The following is a 26,455-nucleotide window of genomic DNA, read 5'->3' as shown; positions in this document are numbered from 1 at the left end:
TTCTTATATTATTATACGTCTTAAATTTTAACTGGGTTGGAGTGATTGGGCCTCTTATTTCACCTCTTATTTATGCCTCTTACTTTAACAGCAATTTGAAGACAGTAATTAACGAAGCTCATACATAGTTTATTTTTTAATCACCATCATAAACAGGCGCAAATTATTTTTATTATATTTACTGATAAAGAAACATTGGTTTTTATTTCATATAATATATATTAAATATTTTCATGTTTTGAATAAATATGTTTTACAGCATTATATTTTAATGTATTTAGTTTACTGAATGTTTTACATAATTCGATACTAGATTCATTTCTTTTTTCGCTTTTTTCTATCACTGATGATTTATTCTTTATATTTAAGTTTTGATTTCATTTAAGTATCGTTCATCTTTAATTAAGTTCCAAAAAAAAATTTTAATAAAAATGTTACAAAAAAATAATCGAATATAAGGAATTAAAATAATGCATAAAAAAAATAACACATATAAGAAATTTATTGTATCACCCTCAGCATTAGCAGATTTACACATAAAAATTTCCTATCTCGCTTACATTTAAAATTTTGAAAAAATTATAATCTTGCATTATTCACTAGCTAGAAAAACTTGTATTGAAGGCTAAGTAAATGTTCATAAAAAAATCTAAGTTTATGAATTTTTAAATGTAAAAAACTTTTTTTTACTCATAAATCTTCAAGAAACGGTAAAAATAAAAGGAAAAAGTCTTGCAACATTTAAATGAATTTTTCCTTTAGTTTCGTATTCACTCAAGAATTTTATAAGCAATTTATTAAATTTAACGTTTTTGTTCCTTTTTTATAATTCCCTTTTTTACATTCAAATGTTTATATACTTCTTATAATATGATTTTAAAACTAAAGAGAGAATTTTATTAATGTAGCACTATATAAATTATTAAAATTCATCAGTTTGATTCATTTTTAATTCATTCAAAGTTCCATTGAATTTATTCCATTCATCCATCCTTGGATGTGCTAAATTTTCAGCAACATCATAAACATATAGTTTGCCAGCATCATCACCAATCGTAACATGAAGACCCGAAGGTGTCCACGAAACACGATTAAGTGCTGGTGCTCCGTCAACAATTACAGATGCTGTTGGAACTTCGGTATCTTGATTTAAATTCCATAAATCAAGACGACCGCTTCCATCAACACCAGCAAACAAGGCTGGATGAGTTGGTGACCATGCAACATCCATAACATAATCGGAATTATCTTCGAATGAATATAATGGTTTATTGTCCTGCAAAAGAACAAATAAAAATAAATTTTTCATTAATAAATTCAAAAAATCTGGGCATAATTTCGATAGGTTAAAGCTATTTTCTACATTTTCTAGTTTTAATAATATTTCTATTTAATATTGTGTAATAATTATGTCTTTAATATTCTATACCTTCAAACTCCACAACTTTATGGTCCAATCTATTGATGACGTTAGAAATAGGTGACCGAAATCTGGTGAAGATTGATTATAATGCGTTGAAATACCAGTTACGGGTCCCAAATGTTTCTCATATATTTCTCCAACACCAGCTCTAGTTCCATGTCGGAAGGCTGATACAAATCAAAAGCTAAATATTTATTGAAGTTTAAAATCTTGTTATACATACCTGAGTATACATATCCGTCTTCGCTACCAACTACAAAGTTATTAATTTCGTTATTAGGAAAAGCCATACTAGTAACTGAAATAGGCTTTGATTGCCTTTGTTGTAATTCCATAGTATCTTGTGGTACCGATAACATATCTAAACTCCATGAGCATAATTTACCATCTGAAGAAATTGATATCACATTATGAGCATTCTGTGTTCCAATCATCTGCAAACAATAAACTGGATGTGTATGTGCTGTTGCGCTTAGTGGTGTCCTTTGTATTGGAGTGCGTTTTTGTACACGATTATCCCATAATACAATTTGTCCAGAATATGTTCCACCCAATATTAAATTTGGATTAAATTTAGCAAAACATGTAGACATAACAGCACTTTGACAATGAAAAATTTCTTCAGGTGTCGATTTCTTATATTTAGTGTTCCAAACGATTACTACCCCATCTGGTTCATTTGGACTTTCCTAAAATATAATACAAAAAAATTAAAAAATACTGTACATATTTCATTTTGGTAGAAAATATTGAATGAACTCAACCTCATTATTATGATATGAAGCAACAACTAATTCTGGAAAATGTGTCGACCAATCCATTGATGTTATACAACGATTCTTTGACCAACGATCACAATAAAATATTCGATTTAATGAAAGACGGGCATGACTTTTTTCATCACTAGCCTCTTCATTATCACCGCCACCAATATAATCCGTATAAATGTCAATTGATTCTGATAGAGCACGTTCCATAATTCTGCCAGTACGTACAACAAAACGTTGAAATTCTTCTGAGAGGATAATCATTTGTTTTTGTTCTTCAGACAACTCTTTCACTACCATAAAAAAAAAGAATTAATTTTGCTATATACAATATTAATGAACGAAAAATTTCCCTTACCTTGCTTTTTTCCATCTTGATCTTTTTTTTGTTCTTGTGGTGTTATTGCTGGAGCTACCTCTTTAACTGTTGGTAAACCATGCGGCAATATACCCGGTGGTAATTTCGAGTGAAAACCATCCATATGCGGTAATGAGCTTTCCTCATCGTCTCCTTGGGCGTCACCAAAAGTAAGCACTGTTTTAAGTATAAAACTAACAAAGCTAGAGGAAATACGACAATCGACAAAACAGGAAAACTTAACTATGTTCTTGTTTTTATTTTCTAATTTTAAATAATTAACTTTTTCTCCTATATCAATAGGGTATTTACTATTGGAGAGGAGCGTACAACAGCAATAAATTTTATCGCTAATAAATTTTTTTTGTTTTCTATTTTAATTAGATTTATTTTGATTTTATAATGCTTTTTAACGTATTAAAAATGTTTCTGCCAAATACTATTATAACAGTATTTTTCAATGTTTCAAAATATTAAAATAAAATATTCTTGAAATAAAAGACATGCATTTAACTATTCCAATTAAAGCGACCAAGAATGAAAAATTTATGTAAGAATTTTACAGCAATAGATTTTGTGCGTTGGATGAAATGTGATGCAAAATAATTGTTAGTTAATTTAAAAAAAAAAACTTTTTTTTTACTGAACCCGTTTTATTGGGGAGTTCTTGAATGACTGAATGAAACTTCTGCAATAAATTTTTTTTTTACATTAAAGTTTTAAATAATTTTTTAAATAGAATTAATTTTACAACAAATTATGGCAACGCATATAATTATCTATGCTTTTGTTTTGACAACATTGAAGAATATTACATTGTGCTTAATACAAGAATAAAAGTCATACATTGATGAAATTTTTGCTTTGTAAATCCACTTATTTTTTCATCTTATTAACACAACATTAATTTAATTATTAAATTGCTGTATAATTAGGTTTTGAGTAGCTGCCAATTGTAAAACATTTGACAAAAAAGTAAATGCCAATTTAATTTGTTCATTACGTATTTAATAAGCGATAATAAGATACTCAATTTCAAACTAGAAAAATATATCAAAAACTTATAAAAAAATAAAAAGCAACATAACGGACAAATACCATGAATTCAATATTGCAGTAATACTGTATCAATATCAACACAATTGAGAAAAATTTAAAATTTCTAAATTGTGTTTTAAAACTGAATTACTGGAATTTTAAAATCATAGATAATTTTAATTTCAAAATCCACTAAAAATTCATATTATAATAAAATATATATTATTATAATAATTATGATAATTTAATTATATAATTATAATAATTTATGCCTATTAGGCATAATTTATTGTTCTACAATTGAATTTAACTACCGTACTAATGCGTTTTGAAATTAATTACTTGAAATTGTATAAAATGCATTTAAAACAAAATTGTTCCATAGACTTACAAAAAAATAATAATACTACTTTAATCTAAATTTATTTCTAATTTCTAATTAACATTTTGATTATATTACAATGTTAAGTATACAACTTGAAATTACACAATGAAATTTAAGGTTACCGTGTTATTCTTGCATATCAAAGTAAAAAATAATTTGGTTATACAATAAAATTTATAAATTTTTGGTTACAGTTGATATGGAATTGATGAGAATGTATACATTATGTATAGAAAGCTTTTAAAGAAACCCCTTTGTTTTTATCACTCACTTTTTAGTGAATCCATCCCTATGATTCATGTTTGGTGTTATCAGTAAAAAAAAAATATCTCTGTTTTTTGTAAATACATATACCATTTTTGTCTCTTGTCCGGCTAAACTAATTTTTTTTTATTTATTTTTGTTTACGATGAAATTTGAAAGAAAAATATAATACTTTTATTGGGGCGAAATCTGATAAGTTTACCTTAATTACTTTTTATTTAACATTGAAAAAGCTGTTATTCAAATTTAACATTATTCAAAAGACCTTATATTAAAATTTTTAAATCGCCATACTGAAAAAATTGCAAATATTGAGAAGATCTAGACTAATTTTAACCATTTATTTCTTTAAATAAATTCGAATGATTTTATATTTCATTTGAAATTATTTAACACGGGACTATACTTAAATTGTGTTATAATATTTAGATGAAAAAATCATTAGATTAATAGAACGTGCGTTAAAAAAAAACATCAACAATCAAACAAAAAAAAAATTAAAACCAAAAACACTTACATATAAACAAATAATAAAAGTGATTAAGCAAAATATTGTAAAAGATTCGTTTTTAATATTTATAAATCTACATTATGAAAATTAAATTTATTTAATATAATTTTACCTTTTTCTTATTTTTGTGCATTTTACAATATTTACAACAATATTTTTGTGCTAACATGTAGAATTAGAGAAAATGTTCGTTAAACTATTGATTTTATTCTCCAAACATATTTGTTAATATTTGTTAACTTTTCATTTATATTTCACGAAATTTTTGATAAAATATCGGTTATTTTTTCTGCTTTATTTTTATTAAATATTAAGATTTATTTACACAGAAAAAAAAACAGAGAACACATATACAAATAAGTTAAAAAGAATATTTAACGGCTTTCATGGTTTTCATTTTGCTCTTTTTTTTTTGTTTTTAATTAATTTTTTCCATAAAATTTAGTGAGAGTTTGCAATTAAAAATAAAATCATTTTGTATAAAAACTTCAATTTGTTTTTTTTTTTTATTCTATACATATGTAAATACAGAAATTATACACAATAAAAAATTAAAAGAAAATGTATTTAAATATCCCTGACTTCAATTGTGTATACGTTATTATATCGCTACAAAGTCTAGATTTCAAAAATTCAAAAAGAAATAAAAAATTTTGTAATTTTTTGTGCACATAAAATGTTGAACTCCAGACTAGTATACGTATAAAATGTGCAAATATTGTATTTTTTGAGAATAGAAAAATTTATACAAGCTTAATTTTTATTTTGTCTCGGCTGATGTGACAGTAACGATATTTAATTTTTACATTGCCACAGTTGAAGTGACGTAAATATACAAAAATAAAAAAAAAATCAGTACAAAAAAGAATACAATTGAAGTCAGGGTATGTAAACAATGTATGAGAGAAATTAAAAACAAATTTAGACAATTTTGAAAATGTAAAATGAAAATTTTCAGTAAAAAAAATTTTTTTTTTTTGATGTAAAAACGAAAAAAAAAATCAAAAACGTATGTATGCAGAATTATACAAAACTAATGAAAAATTATAAAACTTTATAAACGGTTCTTACTTTATTTAATATAAAAGAAATTCTTGCCATCTTTATCTAAACTAATTTTTTCTTCTTAAATGGAGCACACTTTATACTTCGTTTATTTTATACATATGTACTACATTTTCATGAAAAGTTTTATGATCATTACGAAAAATTTTGGTCTTTGTCATAATTTTCACAAAAAAGTGAATGAGAAGAAAAATTGGTGAGAAAATACCTTTCACCAAAGAAAAAATAAATGAATAGCACACAACTGTATTTTGTAATTGTGACACTGAATTTTTTTTCATATAAAATTACAATGCACAATGGCAACTATTTTTGACAGTTAATTTTTTTAATTATTGATTTAATCGATTAAAACAATGATAATAGAGATCTGAATTTAATGAATTAATTTTAATGAAATTTCTAAAATTAATAAAAATAAAAATAAACATTTGAATAAATTTCAATAAATTTTGCTACAATTTCAAAAAACTATTTTAATCTCTTTTACACAAATTTATTTAAAAATATTGCACGTCAAATTAAATTAAATATGAAAGCTTTTAAAAAAAAACTTTAATTAAAGCCATATAAAATTATTTGTTTCAAATTAAATGTTGTTCACATAGTTTATGAGAAAGGGAAAATTTTAATTTATAAAATTATTAAATTTATAAAATAATTTTAATATAACAACAAATTTTTCAAAAAAAAATTTCTTATCGCTCTTAATTGAAATTTGAACTTGTGAATTAAAGATTATATTCGAAGATAATTTCCAATTTTCTATTATTAATTACTAAAAAGATGGCAAGACTAAAATAAAAATTTAAGAATTTTTTTTAGCAAAAAAGATAAAATTTTAATAATATAAAAACAAGATCAAAAAACAATAAAGCCAATTTTTTTTAGTAAAATTAATAAAAAAACATAAATTAATTTTAATACTTAAATTAAAAAAAAAGATAGAAAGACAATAATAAAATAAGTAAATAATGATGTTCGAAAATGCTCATTTTTTCACCTTTATTTTATTGACTCTTGTAAATTTCTCCACTCAATTTTATGTCACTTTCTTAGTTTCTATATTATATTTCAAAATTAATATTTAATTTTTCTTAAATTTAATTTTTTTCTTTAATATCACCTAATATTTTAAATTTTTTGTTTTTCATCCAATTGCATAATTTTTATTATAACATAGATGATTAAAAAAATTTATATGAATTTTGTGATCTAATATAAAATAACTATGAATTATGTACGGGTATATAAAAATAATACATGAATAGTTTCCAAGTTATAAAAAATATATAATTACAAAAATATTATATAATACAATTATAATGTATGCATGTATGTAACAAAAATAGATTTGAAGAGGACGAATATTAAGTATGAAGAGAAATTTTCAGGGTTTAAAGAAATTTTGTTGAATTTGTTTTTTATAATTAAATTATGAAGATCTGTTATGATCAAAATGACAATTAAATGAAAGCTGATATTATTTGCCTTGAAATTTTTTTAATGAAAAATAAAAGTACCCAGCCCTATAAGAGTAAAAATTTTTGTTTTAATTTAAATGTGAAGTAAAGTACACCTCTCACCATTTTATTTGAATACATATGTGTGTATAAATATGCATATATGCTAATACATATATACATATATAAATAATTAAACAATACGTACAAAATTTACGATTTGATAAAAGAAATGTCGCGCTTTTTATTGTAAAAATTCAACTCTTAAAAATAATTAGTATTTGAACTATTTAATATCCATATTATGCAAGTGAATTTGATATAATTATGTAAGGATAAGAAGGGAAATAATACGTATAAGTCAAAATTGGAAGTATGAACAATATGCAATACACCTTGGTTTCAAAATTGCAGTAATACTTTAATAAAACACAAATCGGATGAATAGAGTTTTGATTACTGAATCATGGCAGCAATACAGTATTATGACAATTTCAAAATCACCGAAACATATTTACATTAGCTAACAAAATTACCACATAATATAAACATACAATATTAAATAATAAGTATGTTGTTTTAGGAAAAGCTTGTCAAATTTTTATTTGTCTTACGTGACAACATAATAATAAAGATGTTATAAATATCTAAAAATTTTTATTCGAAAGAAAAATAATACAATTTGTCCTAAAAATTTTTCTTACAGAAAGTAATCGTAAATAAAGGAATTCTGTTTTTTGTACGAGTAATACATATTGTTCATATGTTTAAGAAATGAAAAAGAAACCACAATGTTTTTAATTTCCAAAATGCAGTAATAAGGTATGTTTTAATATACAATTTAGAAACTCTCACTTATAAGCTGAAATGCGTATTAATATCTTATTACTGCATTTTGAAATTGAAAGTGTGTAAAAATTTATTGAAATTGATTATATTTTTCTAAGTTATTAAATATTATTATAACTCATAAATTATTTTGTTAGATAAATAAATATTTATTAATAAAATTTATTTCTTGTGACAAATAAAAAAACATCTCATTTATGTAGAAAACCAATATAGCTTCAAAATCGCAGTAGTACAGTATTAACACTTAATTTAGTTTATAAGTTATTGTGTATCAATACAAAATTACTGCAATATTGAAATCACGACTGTTTTTTCTTAGTATTTGCCAAACAAAAATGTTCTTTCGAAAAATTTCACACAAGCCTTGATTTTGAAATTGCAATAATTCGGTATTTATACACAATTCAGCATAATTACAACTCATAACCTAAATCGCTTAATAGTGCAGTTTTACAGAAATTTTGAAGTGACGGAATTTATAAAACAAACTTGCCGTTTTTTAAGTAAAAGCAAAGGTTTTTCCAGTAGGCGAATGTTGTGATTCAATGCTTCTTTGCCATTTTAATAATTTTAATTCACTTTAAATTTTTTTATTAGTATTTATTTTGTGAGAATATTTAAAAAACAAACTGTTATACGTACTTGTTTTAAATACGACTTTTAAATGTTGTTAGTAGATTTTTACAGAAATGAGCAATTTTGCCATTATTTTTATATAATATGTATAAAAAAATTTAAAAATTTAAAATTCTGAAACATGCAATAAAAATCATGTAAAATATTTTACTTAAGATACAAATATTGAATTCCGAATGTTTTCTTAAAATAAATAGAATCAGAAATGCAATTTATGATATTTAAATATTTAAACAATATGAAGTTATAGAAAATTAAGTTATCCTACACTTTACTTTTTTAAGAACTTGGAACGAATGAAAAGGCTTTAATTTTTATCATGATGAAGTTTACGAATGCAAAACGGTTTAAAAGGGAGTAAAAATTACTATTGGTATTCCAAGTCGCAAAGCACATGAAAATGTCGAGACGGAATTTAAGTAATAAGTTTTTATGTTAAAAACGTCCAATTTATGATAAAACTCTAATTTTCGGTTAGATCTTATTTTGGGGGTTGTGTAAGATTTCGAAAGTTATGTTTAAGTTAAAATATATAGTTTATTAATATTACACTACAAAAATGCACTAATTTTGTGTGTTAATACGAAGTACTATTTTGAAGTTAGAGTTAGTTAAAAAAGGTCTGTATTGTGCATATTGAATGCAAAATTTCGAAATATTTCTTCTCGTATACAAAAGAATTGTTCGTAGTTTTTAAAAACATCAATTAGCGATCAACATTTGCATAAAAATTACAAAAAAAAATTAACTTTTTATTTTTCTGAAAATGAAAAAAATGTGCCGGGATTTTGATTAAACCTTACTGCCATATATTGTTTAGTTTCTGGTCACATTTGTTCCATTCTTTAAAACCCTTTAAAGAGTCCTTTTTTAGAGCCTTGAGCATCACAAAAATTTGGAATTAAAAACAATTTCAAACTTTTTATACGACAAGCCGTATGACGATATTTTATAAGTTTTATCAAGATGTTTATTGGGATCTTTCCAAAATTTTGTATACAAAGAGATCTTTACTTATTCGCGATAAGTAAACATGTGAACCACACTTGAAATTTTTAGCTTTTTCCATTCCCAAATCAGTGTTAAAACAATTGACAGACGGACGAAATTCACATGAAATATTTATGATTTTTATGTTGGAAAATGCTTCTTTCTTGATTTGGCACATACGTCATGACAATTTGAATGTTGACACTAATTATATGTGATACAAACATTTTTTTGCAAAATTTTTGATTTTCGTCTTAAGTTAATCATAGTAGCAATACTAAACGGAAGAGCTTAGCAAAATTAATACTTCTCAATTATGTATTTCATAAATTTATTTTAAAGTTTAGTTAAGCACTGAAAAAATTTTTATGTTAAATTTGCAGAATTATTTAAGAAAATATTTTAAAATTCCATTAATAGAAAAAGTGATTTCTAAATATGTATCTCAAATATTAATAAAATTAATTAAATGAAAACAAAAAAAGTGTTACCATGCTACATGCTTTCAACTTCTATTATATTTAGTTTTTTTTTATAATTGGCCATAATATAAATTAATAATATATATATGTATGCAAGTACTCTTTACAACAAAAAAAAAAAAAAAATATCAAAATTATATAATTTTCTAAATTAAGTTATGCAAAATTTTATTTTAATTATGCTTAAAATAACTAAGTGATTTTATAAAATAGAATATTTCAATTTATAAGAAAATTATAACATTACAAAGTTTTTTTCAAGATATAAAATGTAAGATCTAAAAGAGTTGATAACAAAACTTAGAAAAGGCACTACAAAATGAACAAAACTTTTTGCTTCTTTCTATATAGCAAATTTAAAACTAACTTGTAGCAAAACAATATTTCTTTAATTATTTAATAAATTTTTTTGTTCTTAAATTATTTTCATAAATTGTACAGCTCTTTTATATAACTTCTAAACAAATTATTTATAACAAATTTCAAATAATTATTATATAATGTTTTCTTATTAATTTTAAATAATTATATAATTATAAATTATGTCCTATTTTGCCTCATGTCGTTTTCACAATATAAAACATTTTTTTTTTTCGATTTTTTTTTTTAAATACCTACCTGTAAATTCATCCTCCCATTCTAAACCAGGATTTAGATTGTATTCATCTTGAAATTATATAAAAAGGGAGAGAGAGAGAGAGAGAGAAAAGCAAAAAAAGTTGACTTTTGGTTTTCTTTTTCATGTAATTTCCATTTTTGTTTGTTTTTCAAATAAAAAAAATTTATCTTATCATAATATTATATAAAATGTTCGTGTCTTGGTGTGTGTGAAAGTGTTTGTTATGCAATATTACATAATATAAATAAATATTTTCATAACTGTTATATTTAAAATACATAATTGTGAATTTTTTTCTTTTTGTGTAATCTTGATTTCTGTTTTTGAGTTTTCTACTATATTTTTGTAATAAGATTATATTTGCAATATTAAAATGTGTTCGCGAATAATTTTTAAAATTGAAGAAACTAATCTTATTCATTTGCGTCCTTTTAGTCCTTTTGCTAATTTCGAAATTTTACTTTACTGTCTTGATACCGTTTTTAATTACAGCATAAAATATAAATTTTAGTATTCACATAACAATTCACAATAGAATACAAAAGATAAAATACAAAAGCTTTAGTAAAAATCAGGAAAAGTGATATTTATTATTAAATGGATTAAATGAAATGATGGTTTGAACAAAAAAAAAGGAAACGCGAGCAAAATTGGCGGCTCGAAAGGAAATTTATAATCAATCGACAGTACAACAAGTAAACTTAATAGCTTATATGAAATTTATGTTAAATTTAACCAGCTTATATGTTGGGAATATTGTGACTTTCGTCACTAAAAATGGTTCACTTAAAAAAGATTTATTTAAAATCTTAATGTTTTTAAAAATATTATTATTTTTATCATAATACAATCATTGTAAATTCCTTTAGTAAACAAATTAAACATCTTTTGATTTTCAAATAGCTATAAAGCATAAAAAAAATTAATTTGAAAAAATTAAAATTTTTCAATTTCATATACGAAAAATTAAAATTGTCTTCTCAATTTTACGAAATATGCGGCTCCTTACCACTTTACTTTTTTAAGAAATAATTTCAATTTGTTAAACTATTCGCAGAACATATTCTACATAAATATAAAATACAAAAACATACATAAAATTCACAAAAAAAAAACGATAAAATAAAAATTAATTTAATTTTATTTAAAAATTGAAAAAAGAAAATTATATGCTTTTTTATTAATATTTTACAGAACCTATTCAAATTAACTTAACTAGATTATGTAATGGTAATATAATAAAATGAAATCATACATTTTTGTTATACAATTATTAGTTTCATATTTTAGTCAATAAAAAATTATCCAAAATGTTGTAACAATGATATCTGCAATTTTCGAAGGAAATTGAATTAAAATTTTGGGAAAAAACTAATTGCATTCACGAATGAAATCTTTTGTGATGTACAAACAACTGAAAAATCATCCATCAATATATTCGAGATTTTGAATAAATTTATTAGTTTTTTGTTCCCAATTTTTTTTTAATTAAATTTCCTTTTGATTGCACAATTGAAATTATGAGACAAATAAGTTTTAATTTAAATTAGAATTGAATTTCAATGACTGTGTTAATTATTAAAGAATAACCATTTGATAATTAAAAATTAAAAATTTTTCGAGAGGAATAAATTGCAAGTCCATGATATTAAAAAAATAATATTATTAGTTTAATCGCTCAAAATGAGCGATCAATTCAACTCGAAACATATTCATTTTTAAAGTTTGTTTTTTCTTTGGAAAAAATATTGTATATTGAATTCGTGAAATCCTTTATAGTTCAATTCTGTAGCAATGTTAAATTTAATTTGAATATTGAATTTTCAGATTCAATTATAAAGATATTTTTAATTATAAAAAATTTTGTAAATATTTGCTTATATTTATTTATAAAATTTCTTTATATTTTCTCTTGAATTAAGGACTCTGTAATAAACTCGACATGACAAAAATACAGGCCTGGACATTGGATCTAGGAAGGACGATATTCCTAAAAAAGGGCGATGAAGATGAATGAAAGGATGTTCTAACGCATGTTAAAAATACACTTTTTAACACAATTAAAACAAATTAGGTTTTTCTAGAACTTTTATTTCTAATAAATTACCAAAATTATCATAGTAATAGGGGTTTATGTTATCGTATAATGTTACACAATTGATTTAAAACAAATTCTGTGATAAATATTCTCTTACTACACAAATTCTTCAATTACTGAAAAGTCTTTACATGTGAATTTACTTTTGCAATCTGAAACCTTAAAGTTGAATTATTATTAAAATAAAATTTAGTTACATACAACATTACGCCGCCTTTTTTCAAATACGATTTTCTTTTTCTTAATTGTATAAAATTTTCGTTGATTTTACAATCTTTTAGCTTTCTTATATTTTTTCATTCAGAAACGTTTGCATAACTTTTTTTGCTTCTATTTAACTTCCTAAGCATGATTTTTTGTTCATTTTCTACCATGACGACCGAACAAAACAACGTTTTTTAACAGTTAATTACCGTCTGGTAATTTTTAAATAATTATCCGAATTTTCTATTTATAAACAAATTTTCAATTCAGTAAATTTTTTAAAAAGAAAGCCCGAAATGAAAAAAAAAATGTATTTCTCTGAAAATACATATAACATTACCGATTGAATAAAGTGGGATCAAATCAGTGCTTTGTTAAGTGACTCTTTTCTTTTGAACAACTGCAAACACTGTTATTGAAAACTTTGTATAATATTAAATCAGGGTGCTTAAATTAGCGAGTTAAGATAAATAATTTAGTTTCTTAATGGCATGGCATTTTCCGTTTTAAGTTTTTTCTTATAGAAATTTGAAAATTCCAATTTTACGAATTTCGAGTATAACGATAACTTGGAAAAGGAGGGTGAGGTAGAAAATTTATTAGTGTCTTAAAACTTTTAAGAAATTTCAGTCCTCTTCAGCTTGCCGTTTAAAAAAAACTATATCAAAAACTTGGAAGAAATGGGTTTCAGATAACGGTTGATTTCAACATCCATTTTGTAATTTTAATATGAGCTCTAAATGCCAGTCTCTCTAAATGCCATAACTGAATTTAAATTTTTTTGGCGATTTAGAAACAATAAATAGTGAAGAAATGACATGTTTTGGTCTTTAAGGTTATAAATTTTAGAGTCGGAGATAGATAAAAATTTTCTTCTAAAAAATAGGTTTGTAGTAAAGATCTATTTGTGTACAAAATTTCAGCTTTTTGTCTTTAAGGCTGCAGAAATTTTGTAAAAAGAATTTTTTTAAAAATTAATAAGGAACTTTTTTTTTTGGAAAAGTGTTAAAAATATAGTCCGGTCCGTAGTCTGTATCTTTGTCACATCACAATATATATATTGAAAATTTTAATGAAATGCTATCAAAAATTGTCGCTAATATGATTTTGTAGGTGTACAAACTTGGATAAGTATAATAATTAAATTTTTGGTTACACATGAACTTAAATAGATATTTTATTATCTTTAAAATTCGCATAAATTCAAATACGAAAAATTAAAAACTATCAAAAAAAGTGCAATAAAATTGCGCTTTTTTCCAAAAGTTTTATAAAAATTTTTGTGTAAAAGTTTTTAAAAATTTCCCTTTCATTTTATTGTTTTAAAAATATTTAAATTAATTGAAAAAAAAATATAAAAGTTTTGAGAAAATTCTTTGAAAATATAGAACGAAAATAACAAAAAAATAATATAAATTTAAACTATTGCATTTTTTAAAATATAATTAGAATTAATCAAGTAATTTATATAATATGCAATTACTATAGTCAATTAAAAAAAAAAACTTAAAACAAAACTGGGTGGAGAAACAATTTTCCTTTTTTTATGTAATATTTTAATTAAATACGAAATTAATATAAAAATTAAGAACATAAATAATCTAAAAAAAATAAAAACGAACATTTTCTAGAATCATATATATTTGTATATATATATAAATATATCTACATACATATTATATATGATTAATTTCATTATAAAAAAATAATAATAATTAAAGAAACAAAAAATTTTGTTAATAAAAAATTATACAAAAAATAACTAAACAGAATATAAAATATAATTTAAAAGAAAATATGAACTTGAAAAATAAATATAAAAGACTATAACTACGATTGAATGAAAAAATTGTAATTAAAAAATTAATAAACTAAAATAGAAATTGTTTATAAAATACTAAAATGTCCGTATATAAATTTAAAAAAAATTCACCATTTATATTTACAATTTTAAAAAATTTCATTATGAATACCTCCCAGGGTTTCCTTTTGACAAGCTCATATTATTTTCCGAAATAGCAATTCCGAACTAAAAAAAAAAGTTACAAAAACAATTCTTAATGTTTTGTATTGTTTTCTTTTTTTTTGCTGAATTTTTGAGTATTCTGTATTCTGTGTATTTTTGCTGAAATTTTGAGTATTTTTCTTTCACAAAAGTAATTTCAAACACCTTTAACGTTTTTTATACAAATTCGGGAATTATTTTTCATTTACTCTCTGAGCTTGATAGATCTGATAAATTTATGAACATACATACATATGGCATTATATTATAGTATTTCGATTATACTCAAATACATCATTGTACATTATTTTTTACTTGTTTTTTCCAATTTTTCGCAATTATTTCCAACTTGATTTTCCTAAATGACACTTATTGAGACTTTTATTCTGTCATTGAATATGTAGTGATAAGGTGACATTTGTCGTTAAAAAATTTGACATTATTAATTTTAACAAACACAAAAGATTCACTACACAGATAATCCCGTTATGTCTATACTTTCTGGTATATTTTTCTTATACGAACACTAAAACACTGTTTTATGTATATTGACTTGGTAGTCGCGATACAGCGTTCTTGATTTCTTTTAAATTTTCAATTACGGACATTTTAATATTCAAAAAAAAAAATAAATATAAAATATAATTGAAAATTTAACAATTTAATTATAAATAAGATTAATCATAAAAAATTTAAAAAAAAAATAAAAAACAATTTGAAAAAGAAACTCACCGTAATAATCAGTTGCATGAGCTACACAATTCAGTTATGTATGAAAATGAAAAAAAAAGACAATTGAACCGGAGAAAGAGAAAAAAAAATATATTTTAATTAAAATTTAAATTATTTTATTTGAAAATGTAAAAAGAAAATTATATAAGGTTTTCTTTATAATTTATATTATTCTACATTCCTTTTATTCAAGAAAAAAAAAATAAAATAAAAAGAAATATTAATATAAAAAATCACATTTTATTTAATCTAAATTATTTTTTTAAAACGAAATCAATGTTAGGCGGAATGATAACTAATGGAAAAAAAAATACATATTTTGTAATATAAATATTTTAGTTTTTAAATAAATTTTAAATAATTGATGTACCTTTGCGAGGTCTCCACCAATCTTCCATATATCCTGACAAAGGTGAGGAATGGCAAGAAAGAACTGTATTTGTTATTTTATTTCATTGTAATATCAATTAAGTAGTTTTTTTTGTATTTTAATTTTTTTGTTTATTATTTATTGTTTTTTTATTATTTGTTTCTTTTATAAATTCTAAATAAATTTAAAGGAAAATAATTGATTTTTGTAATTTCTAATCGTAAATAAAAATTACAATTTTACACAATATACGCTAATATCTTTAGAACTATTAATAATTAATTGAAAAGTAAAATATATAAATATGTATAAAATAAATTACTTTGGAAACAGAAAAAAAAATTATGTGTGGAATATTGTACAACAAGTAAATAACAATATTTAATATGCACAATATAATACGTAATAAAGAAAAATGATATTATAAGCAACTAAGTATAGAATTACAACAATAAAAAAATAATAGAATAAAGCATTAAATAAAAATTTATCTATAACGTAAAATATGTATTTGAACATATACATATATTGGATTGATTTCAAATGAAATTCTATACTATTGCATTGTTACAATTACAAAATTGAATCTTATTGAAAAAATAATATATAATAAAAAGTAATATTGTATTATAAGGTACAATATGAGTGTTAATATTGATATCGAAATTATACAATATTATTTATATACCTACTAATCTACAAACTTTGAAAATTATTCACGTTATTTATATGTTAAGTTATGACTAAAATTTCATTATCTCTATTAGCTTTTGAAATATTTAAAGGGCTCTATATTAGCTTTGAGTTGTATTGGAGCTATCCGAACCCGTTGTCCGAATTAGTTCAATTACAATAGCAAGAAATTTCCAAATTAGTTGGCAGTATGAAAAATTGTTTGAATGCAAAAGCCAACCCAACAAAATATTTAAAAAAATTGTTTACTTTTTTTTGCAATAACGTGAATAATAATGTTGGTGTGTGAATACAGTTTTGATGTTATTTTTTGTCAATTTTTTGTTTTGTTTTAATTTTTTTTTTTTGTTAAATTAAACTTTAAATTATTTTTTGTTATAACTATGTAGAAATAATAGCTATAAAAAATAAAATACAAAAGTTAAATTGGGTATCTTTAATGGTTTAAGATCTAGAGCTAAAAATATTATGAATCATTTAGGTGTATGAAAACTTTTTTGACCGACAGTATGTAAGCAATCATAAATTATGTTTCAAAATAAAATTTTATATTTGAATAGGTTGATATATTTTTTACCTAACTTTTATAAATTATTATAATTTATTTCTCAAAAAAACATGTCCAAAATTTATGTGATTTTATAATAAGATTCAATTTTAAGTAACATTATGTAGACGTAAATTAAAAATTCTTTAAAATTTAAATTTTTACTGAAAATTTTAAAGTTCTTTTAAAATTATGTACATTAATTTATAAGGTTTAACTTTGTATTTAGAAATAAGTTTTCAAATGAAAACTTTTTTAAAAGAAGGTAAAATTGAATTGTTGATCTAAAATAAAAGTTTTTTCATTTATAATTAAATTTTTTTGTTCACAAAATTCTTACAAGATTTTATAATACGAAAAAAATTATTTATTGTTGCGTATACAGCACGAAGAAAAATATATGAACTGAAATAAGCTTCCTTTACTTTCAAATATTCAAAAAAGATGGAGATTCAAAAAATATCAATTGTTCATATATATATTTTCATGGGAAGGAAAACAGCATAATATATATGTAAGTTTTTATCCGAAAAAGTTGAAGATTGGGAAAAAAATGAAAAGGATATGAGTTAGTTATTCTTCCCCCAAATTCATGTCGTTTCCTTGAATTCAGTTTTAAGAATCGTTGATCTAAATATTTTCAACAATCCAGAATCAGTTTTGTATACATACGTAGATATATTCTAAATTTTCTGAATTTGTTCAATTATTTACATATACATATGTACATATTTATGCATGTATTTGTACAAGAAATATTTATAAAAAAAATTTGATTCTAAACGAAAAAATTGTATTTTAGATTGAAGTAAGAACTTATTTTAGGATGGAGTTGAAGGTTCATAATAAAAGATCTATACAATATACATATTTACTTATTTGATATTGCTTTTATTTTTATAATTTAAAATAACTACGAGTGTGAAAATAAAATGAAATTTAAAATACTTTTTTTTTTTTAAATTTTGACATAAACTTTATGTTTTGACTAGATTTTTTACAAATGCGTACAGTATTTTATTTATTTTATGAAATATTTTATTTAATTATTTCATTTACATTTTGTTTAAAGCAATACGGCAATATTTATGTGCAAAAAATATGTTAAGTAACTTGCGATATGTTGCAATTGAAAGAAGCCTACACCATCACGTATTCACAATATATTCAAAGTTTGAGAATGTGTAGAAAAATCGTTATTTAATTTTAGGTTTTTCCAATGAACTGATTTAAAGGAACATGTTTAATATTAAAAATCTTTTTAAAAAATTTATGAACTCGCAATAATAAATAGATTCAAAAACAGCTCTTATTTTTAGAGGAACATACAAACATAAGTTTGTTTTTGAAAATATTTGCATTGTTTGTTAAAAAAAATTAAACTTTTTTCTTATTTTGTAGAACAGAATTAAAAAATTCTTAAATATTGGAAATCGAAAATGAAATGCCTTAAAAATATAATATAAGAACTTCTAAAACCGTGAGAAATAAGAAAATCAAAGTAAAAAAAATTATATTTTCTTCAATTTTAAATAATAATTTATATGTAAACTTGTTTTTTATTTACTCAATGATTTTCAGAAGCAACTCAAATTTTTTGAGTAATCAATCGAATATTTACTGCGCTGGCAAACCTCACAAAAAGTTTTATGCTTTGTAAAACGTTTCCACAAAAAAAAAAAAATAAAAAAGTTTAACAATATATCAAATATGTATATGCTATACACAAACGAACTCAATGTTTTTCAATTACGTATAAAACAAAATTGCAAAGATTGTGTTACTGAAAAACAACCAATCGAAAACTGTTCATTGGAAAAACTTTACCTGAAATAAGATAATGTTTCTAAAAATACAGGAAAAAAATAAATCTACAAGTTTTGCATTAAAACGAACCATAGACTCTTATAATATAAAGATGTCTGTGAAGGAACACACTTAAATTCCTTATTGCTTTACTAACTTATTTTTTTTTTCTTTTTTTGAAATCTCATATTTTATAACATATTGTTGTTTTTTATCTTTAAATTTTTTATGATTTATAAAGTCCTTTCTTACCTGCTAAGGTTTTGAAATGACAGTAATAGTGTAAGAAAGCAAATTAAGCTTTATGATAGGTTTTTTTGTTATGTTGGAATAAAAAAAAGGTTGAAGTGCATTAAACTGAGCATGCTATATGTAAAAAGATAAATTAATTACTTTTTGTGTCGAAAATTAAATTGCAGCTTTCGTAACGGTTTATATTGCAATATTCCATTAAAATGTAGAATATTAAGTTACAGCAACCATGCATTAAATTTTAATTCAAGATAAAGAAAAAAACAACCAAATATTTGGTCATTAATTTAATTGAATTTTTATTACTAAAAAATTTCTCATACGGATATTTACAATTTTAAATTAAAGATAAGCGTTATTACTGACCATTATTTTACTTTTTCATATTTATAAATTTTAAAATAAATAAATGAAGAATTACTTTATTCACATCACGTAATATTTTGAAACGAAAATATTTTGAAATTATCATTCCTATACATGATAGTAAATTAAATAGGATATTAAAATAAATATGTCCTGAAACTTGGTTGTTTTTTTCTTTAGTAAAAATAGATTCTTTAGAAAAAAAAGTTGTTAGTAAAAAGTTGTTAATATAAAAAATAAAATAGTTCCTATCAGAATTTTTCAGCATAATTTCAAGATAAAACTTAATTCATTACATTTATAGAAGAATATAATAACAATAGTTAAACAGACAGTTGATTATAATTTCTTCTCATAAAAAAAGTAACTATAAGGATATAATTTGATAATAAAACATGATTAATAAGATTAATGGGGAAAATAATATAAAAAAAAACCAAAACAATAATAACAATATTAGGCAATATAATATCAATATGTAACATTAAAAAACTATACGTACCATCACGTTCATGACCAGAAACAGTTGTTTGAGTTTGTTTTGTATAGACAACAACTTCTTTTGGTGGAATGTTTGTAGTTTGCACACTAACAACACTTAAGTTCACAGGTTTCTTGCGAGCAACACTAAAAATTTAAAGATTACTATATTATTTTATTCTATTCAAAATCTAAAATGAAAAAATGTTTATGTAAAAAGTTCTATTAAAATATTGAAAGAAATCTTAATAACTATTATAGCGAATAAGTATTAATATGTAATGCACATAATAATTAAGGGTAAAAAGAAAATAATACATTAATAAACTTGAATTAAAATTACTTAAATTATATAGTTATAATTTTCAACAATATTACTTGGTGCTATATCTATTTTATATTTGTTTTAGATTCGATTATGTTATTAACTCTATGATCGTCAATTAGTTATATTACCCAAAATAATAAATTAAACGAGACTAATCAATGATAGTTTTCAAACAAAAATGAAAATTTTTATTATTTTTAAAATCTGATTACCCTCAAAATATTATAAAGGTCACCACTATAAACTTAATTATTTAAATAAAAATTTTACTGAATTTGGGCTTACAAACCCTTTGTAATTTACTTAATAAAGTAAATAAAAATTTAACCTCAGCTGTTATATTATTTAATATATGCATGTATATGTATATATTAAATAATATAACAGCTGTGTTAATAATTAATGTAATGATCTTACATTAATTATTAACACAAAAAAAAAAACAAAAATGAAGTACCTTTGTCCATTTACATGTGATGTTTGAAGACTGCCATCTGGTGTTTGATTATTTGATGTGTCAGAAGTGACAGAATTCACTGAAGACAATGATGATAATACTTCAGATACAGGCGCAACACCAAGTTGTGAAAGCATTTCATCTAAGTCTCTAAAATAAAAGCGAATTAAACTCATGTCAATTTTTCAAAAGTTTTAATTTTATACTTTCTCTGATCCTTATCGGTAGGAACTCCTAATCGTGACGCAGCTTCTTCTAAATCTTTTATTTCTTTTTCACGTCTTCTACGGTCTTTTTCTTCTCGTATAGCTGCCAGTTTGGCTTTTTTTCTTTCTAATTCAGCTTTCCTATCCATTTTTGTATTGCGGTTTATTAAATCCAGCTTCAGAATAAAAATGTAATTTGATTAGAAAAAAAAGGGTTGGCTTACTAAACCTGTAAGGTAAAAAAAAAACTAACAATAATTATTCAGTTTGGTTTAAAATGAAAGTGTTCAACTTAACTACAAATATTTTTGATATAAAAAAGAAATTATCTGATGCAATTGAACGGCAATATCTAGTACATCTAATGCATATTAATCAGATAAATGTGAGAACCTTGCCTATTTAGAAAGGTTTAAAAACTACAATTACTTTATTCGTTGCAACATTCGTAGAAAATTATATTCTCTAGTAGAATACAAAAAAAATATTAAACACAGTTAATCTGACTGACAGAATTCTGGCGGTCTTCTTATGCCTTACTTTTTCCAGCAAAATGTATGTTTTATTTTTTGCCATCCTTTTAACATTTAGATTGGCCTTACACATTCAAATGTCAAAGAATTTTTTAAAATTCTTTTAATCCAAATAAAATTTGGATTAAAAGAATCTTACGAATACAGATAAAAATTTCCATATAACTAAAAGACTAAATATATTTCAGAATTATTTCAGAGAAATTTTTATTTCGTATCTTTTACATTTGCATTAACATTGAATGAATACTTTTTTTGGTTTTTATTTATGATTAAATTATTAACAGATGTTGTTGTAACTGGTTGAACAACCAGGCCAGTTCTAGGTAACGTAATGGTCGAAATAACATTGTCATCTCCAGAAGTTATTCTTTCAGCAGTTTTTATACTATTGTTTCCTACTCCACTACCACTTGGTATAAAATTCATTACTTTTTTAATTGATAAATTTTTGTTTATAGAAGTGGGTGGAGTTCTTAATAAAGGCATCTGCTTCACAGTGTTTCCAGTTTTAAGAAGGATTGTTTGATTAATTTGAGATGCATCCATTTTAATTACATTTTTTACAGGCGATTGGGTAGTTTTTGTACCACCTGAATCACTTCCTAAATTTAATAAAACTTGGTATTGTTTATTTGTTGTAGTACTCGATGTCGAAGCTGTCGTAGTACAATTTAAAATACCTGATGTTTGCTGAATTTGTTTCACTATACCAGTATTATTAGTACTATTAACTTGAAGGTGTTGTTGTTTTGGAGATATTGAAATTGTTGCCCCTTGCGTAATATTAGATGATAAAGAACTTGAAGAATCTAATATACCAGAAGCGCGTGAGACTAAACTTGTGCTTGAAGTTTGCGGATTTGTAACCACAACTTTTGTATACTTCATAGGTGAAACAGCCGGCTTAGAAATAATGCTTGGATAGGGTTTCATAGTATTTCTATTGATGAAAACAACTTTTCCACTGCCTCCAGATATTTTGGGTTTATTAATTGTTGAAGGGTTTAAGACAAAAGTGCCAGATGACAGCTGAGAAGAGCTCATTGCACTCACGTTATCTTTTAAAGCAGTATTATTTTGCTGAGTGTTTGAAGATCGAGGTTTAATTACCAAATTACTTGGCAAAGTAAGTAATTTTGCTTGACCACCGCTAGATAATGTATTACTTGCATTTGACAATTTCGATGTAGAATCATGAAGATTACCTTCATTATCGGCAAACAGAATTGGCATATCAAAAATATTGGATATATCTGTTTTTTCCTGAGCTCCAGTTGTTGCTTTCGAAATCGTGAATTTTTGCGGATTTAGAATTATTTGGTTTGTGGAATTACTTAAAAAGGGGCCGGATGTTGGGCTCTTAATTGGAAGTATTTGAACTTGGCCAGCTGAGGACGACATATTTGATCGAGCACCAGATACTGGGATTAATGATGATGAATTTGTAGTTGAATTCGCTGGTATTGATGTTGTTTTAATAGTATAAATTTTAGATTGACTTTGTATTGGTGGTTTTAATTGTACAAATTGATTAGAAGGTACAAATTTCAGCTTTGTAGGTTGAATTTGTTGCGGATTACGTTGTGTTATAGTATTGGTTCCAGATGTAGATATTGTGGTTACTTGTGGTGAACTAGTTATAGGCAATTTGGAATAATTTGACGTTGAATTTTGAGATACAGTTTGCTCGAATGAAGTTGATGTGTCATTATCATCGGGTTTGGTTTTAATTTCATCGGATCGAGGTGACTGTAAAATTGTATGAATTGCCATGTTCAACTTTTCAGCAGAAGTTGGCTCTGGAGATTGACGGCGCGATTGTTGTTTTACTGGTGTTACATTATTTCCTGGCCGACTGCGTGGTCGACCAACTTGTCCCGATTTGTGATAATGTTTTTTCATAGGTGTTATTTGTTCATCGCTATAGTGATCTTCACTTTGTTTACGTTTTCTATTCTGATTCGAGTTGGAATTTGACGAAGTATTAGCATTAGACTTTCGCCCTTGATTTGTATTTCCACTTTGAGGGAATGAATTTCCAATCAATGAAGTCGGTGTTCGTGGTCCTGGTGGTTTACAAATGCAAGACTTTATAAACTCGTGAATTTCGTCGGTAACCATACTATCGACCATAGACTGCGTCAAATTTTCGATTTGCTTTTTGCTTTTGGATATTCTAAGGACATCATCCGCCGATCCAACAACAAGTAATGACGTTTCTGATTTCATTTTTTCCCTTAGAGCTTCAATTTCTTCTTGGCTTGTTCTAGCTGAATTTTGCCCTATAACAAACATGATAGGTATTATTATGTCCAAAATATGATCATCTGGGGCACCACGAACTCCATTAATCGTGTTACACGCAAATCCCACACAAACTACGCAATTTACATTTTCTGTGTGCGCGATTTGTATTGCTACCGCGGCACCAGCATTAAATCCAAGTAAAACAATATTCAGCATTGGCTGCTCGTTTCTTAGCTCTTGAATTTTAGTTTTAGCTGCTTGAATGAGGGATTCCGTTATTTGTTGTAAAGGTTGTTTATTCACAGAGCTACCAGCTGGAGTATTTACGATTACTACTTGAGCCATTGTAGAAAACAACTCATACCAATTTCTCATTCTATTCGAAATTACTCCTGTTGACGGGTGTACAGAAGAAATGATAACAATGGCAACATTTCCAGGTAATTTACGCTCCTTTTTGTCCAAAAGGATTTCCCATTTTTTTTTCATTACAGGTGCCAGCAAATCTTGACTAATATTCATTGGTTTCCCAAACAACATTTTATCCATTAATTGTGGCAGTTTTGTTTTCAATGTTTGTAGAATATCCAGATACACGGCCATATATGTCGAAGGTAAATTATTTATTAATGTTTCATGTAGCCACTGTGTAAGGCGCATCTCCCAATTAATTTTAGCAAATACTTTTCGTATACGTTTTACTGATTTATCCACAATTAATCGTTTTTGAATTGCTTCGTTCTGTTTGCCAGTAGTAGCTAATCGTGCTAAATAATCTATATCTAATATTTTTGCAACTTTATTAAATAAGTTGGTCTGATCATTTGTCCAAAGTGTCATATTAATACAATTTTCCCAATTAACGTTATCTGGGTTTGAGTTTTGAACACTGCTTGATATTCTTGCACATTCAGTCATTAGTTCTTTGGCATTCTTTTCATTGTAAGTTGGCGTTGGGGGACGATTTGCTTCGTCAAGATCATTATTTTCATCATTTGGATGCAAGTGACACGATGGACATTGAGGCGGACGATGTATCATTAAATTACGAGTTTTCAAACCGTTAGCTCCATCTATTGGACGGCAATCTCTTGAGTAACTGTGCTCCATTGTGTCTTTATATTGATAGTTCAAAATAATTTTTATTGTGAAATTTTTTAAAAATTTTTTGCTAACACTATTTTTTAATTTTTCTTTGTTGAATGCTCTTTTTAAGTTGAAATGTAACTCAATATCTTCGTTGCTTTAATTTTATAATGAAATATACTAAAAGCAATATGATCTAGTCAAAATGTTTACTGCTCCGCTAATGGCTTTTATGAAAACCTAAAACATTGAGGAGGAAAAAGTTAAAATCAACTAATTTCACTTAATTGGTGATTTTAAATATCATTCAAATTTTATAACATAAATTACTTATGAAAGAAACTAAACTAAATAAATTAATTTTGCTTTGCGAAGTGTTAGCAAATCATATTCGAAGTTGAAATTTTTGGTTTCAAAAGGAAAATTTAAACTCATTGACTAATTTGACTTATCTTTTTTATTAAGATCTTAAGTTTAATTTCCAAAGTAATGCCAAATATATTGTATGCACTTGCCCTTTTCAGATTTAAACTGCTTATTTTTTTAAATTGCTTCAACTTTATAGACACTCTCCAAAATCTTACATTTTTTGTTGTTTTTTTAAGATGATAAAATATTTCAATATCCAATAAGTAAAAATTTTATGAATTCGCATCAGCTATCAATATACATACATATATGCTACATATGTACATATTATACGCTGTTCTACACACTATACTAACTTCTGTGTACCTATATAATGTACACATTGATTCATCAATAAAAATGGATGAAAATTTATAAAATTTCAATGCTGATGTCATACATATCTTTTCTATTGTAAAATATGCATAATATTCTCTATGTTATTATAAAATTTATTTACTAAATAAAGAATTTTCATATTCCAGAGACAATTAACATGATCGAAGTTGAAAAATCAATATTCGAAAAAAAGAAGCCATTTGCACCAGACACAATTTTAGTTTTTAACACTAGCCATTTTTGAAACTAAAAACGTCTCGGTTTAGCTCACCTTTGTTTTTTTTTTGATTACTTCAAATAATTATAAAGTTTCCTTTTCTTCAATCAAGTAAATTATTAATTTAAAAATTAAACTATGAATCATATCCAATTCACTTGTAACTTTGAAAAATTGAATTTTTTCTAATAGTAAATTTTTAATGATTTTTATTGAATATATTGG

The 26,455-nt window shown here is 24.2% G+C and overlaps 1 protein-coding gene across 13 annotated transcripts; it reads right to left on the bottom strand.

The window, feature by feature from the left end:
* Positions 1-184: 184 nt before the first annotated feature.
* Positions 185-26,455, bottom strand: LOC129618774 (cytoplasmic dynein 1 intermediate chain). Of its 13 annotated transcripts, none has more exons than XM_055533753.1 (12): positions 26,285-26,450; positions 21,398-21,645; positions 21,192-21,341; positions 20,429-20,553; positions 16,263-16,325; positions 15,893-15,913; positions 10,853-10,900; positions 2,549-2,725; positions 2,188-2,483; positions 1,647-2,112; positions 1,430-1,590; positions 185-1,276 (listed from the first exon to the last, which is right to left on the bottom strand). In XM_055533753.1, the coding sequence occupies exons 2-12, from the start codon at positions 21,544-21,546 to the stop codon at positions 923-925; spliced, it is 2,010 nt and encodes a 669-aa protein (XP_055389728.1). In that variant the 5' UTR covers positions 21,547-21,645; positions 26,285-26,450; the 3' UTR covers positions 185-922. The 13 variants fall into 13 exon arrangements, with proteins under 13 accessions (XP_055389728.1, XP_055389727.1, XP_055389731.1 ...); XM_055533752.1 differs by having other exon boundaries at positions 21,398-21,626; XM_055533756.1 differs by having other exon boundaries at positions 2,549-2,701; positions 21,398-21,626.

The sequence above is a fragment of the Condylostylus longicornis genome, unplaced genomic scaffold (genome assembly GCF_029603195.1).
Source record: "Condylostylus longicornis isolate FDR11 unplaced genomic scaffold, ASM2960319v2 ptg000010l, whole genome shotgun sequence".
NCBI lineage: Eukaryota > Metazoa > Arthropoda > Insecta > Diptera > Dolichopodidae > Condylostylus > Condylostylus longicornis.
This window is presented reverse-complemented; position numbering and strand designations above follow the sequence as displayed.

Excerpts from the sequence above, each read along its gene's own strand:
- LOC129618774 (XM_055533751.1), bottom strand. The coding sequence starts at position 25,290 with ATGGAGCACAGTTACTCAAGAGATTGCCGTCCAATAGATGGAGCTAAC.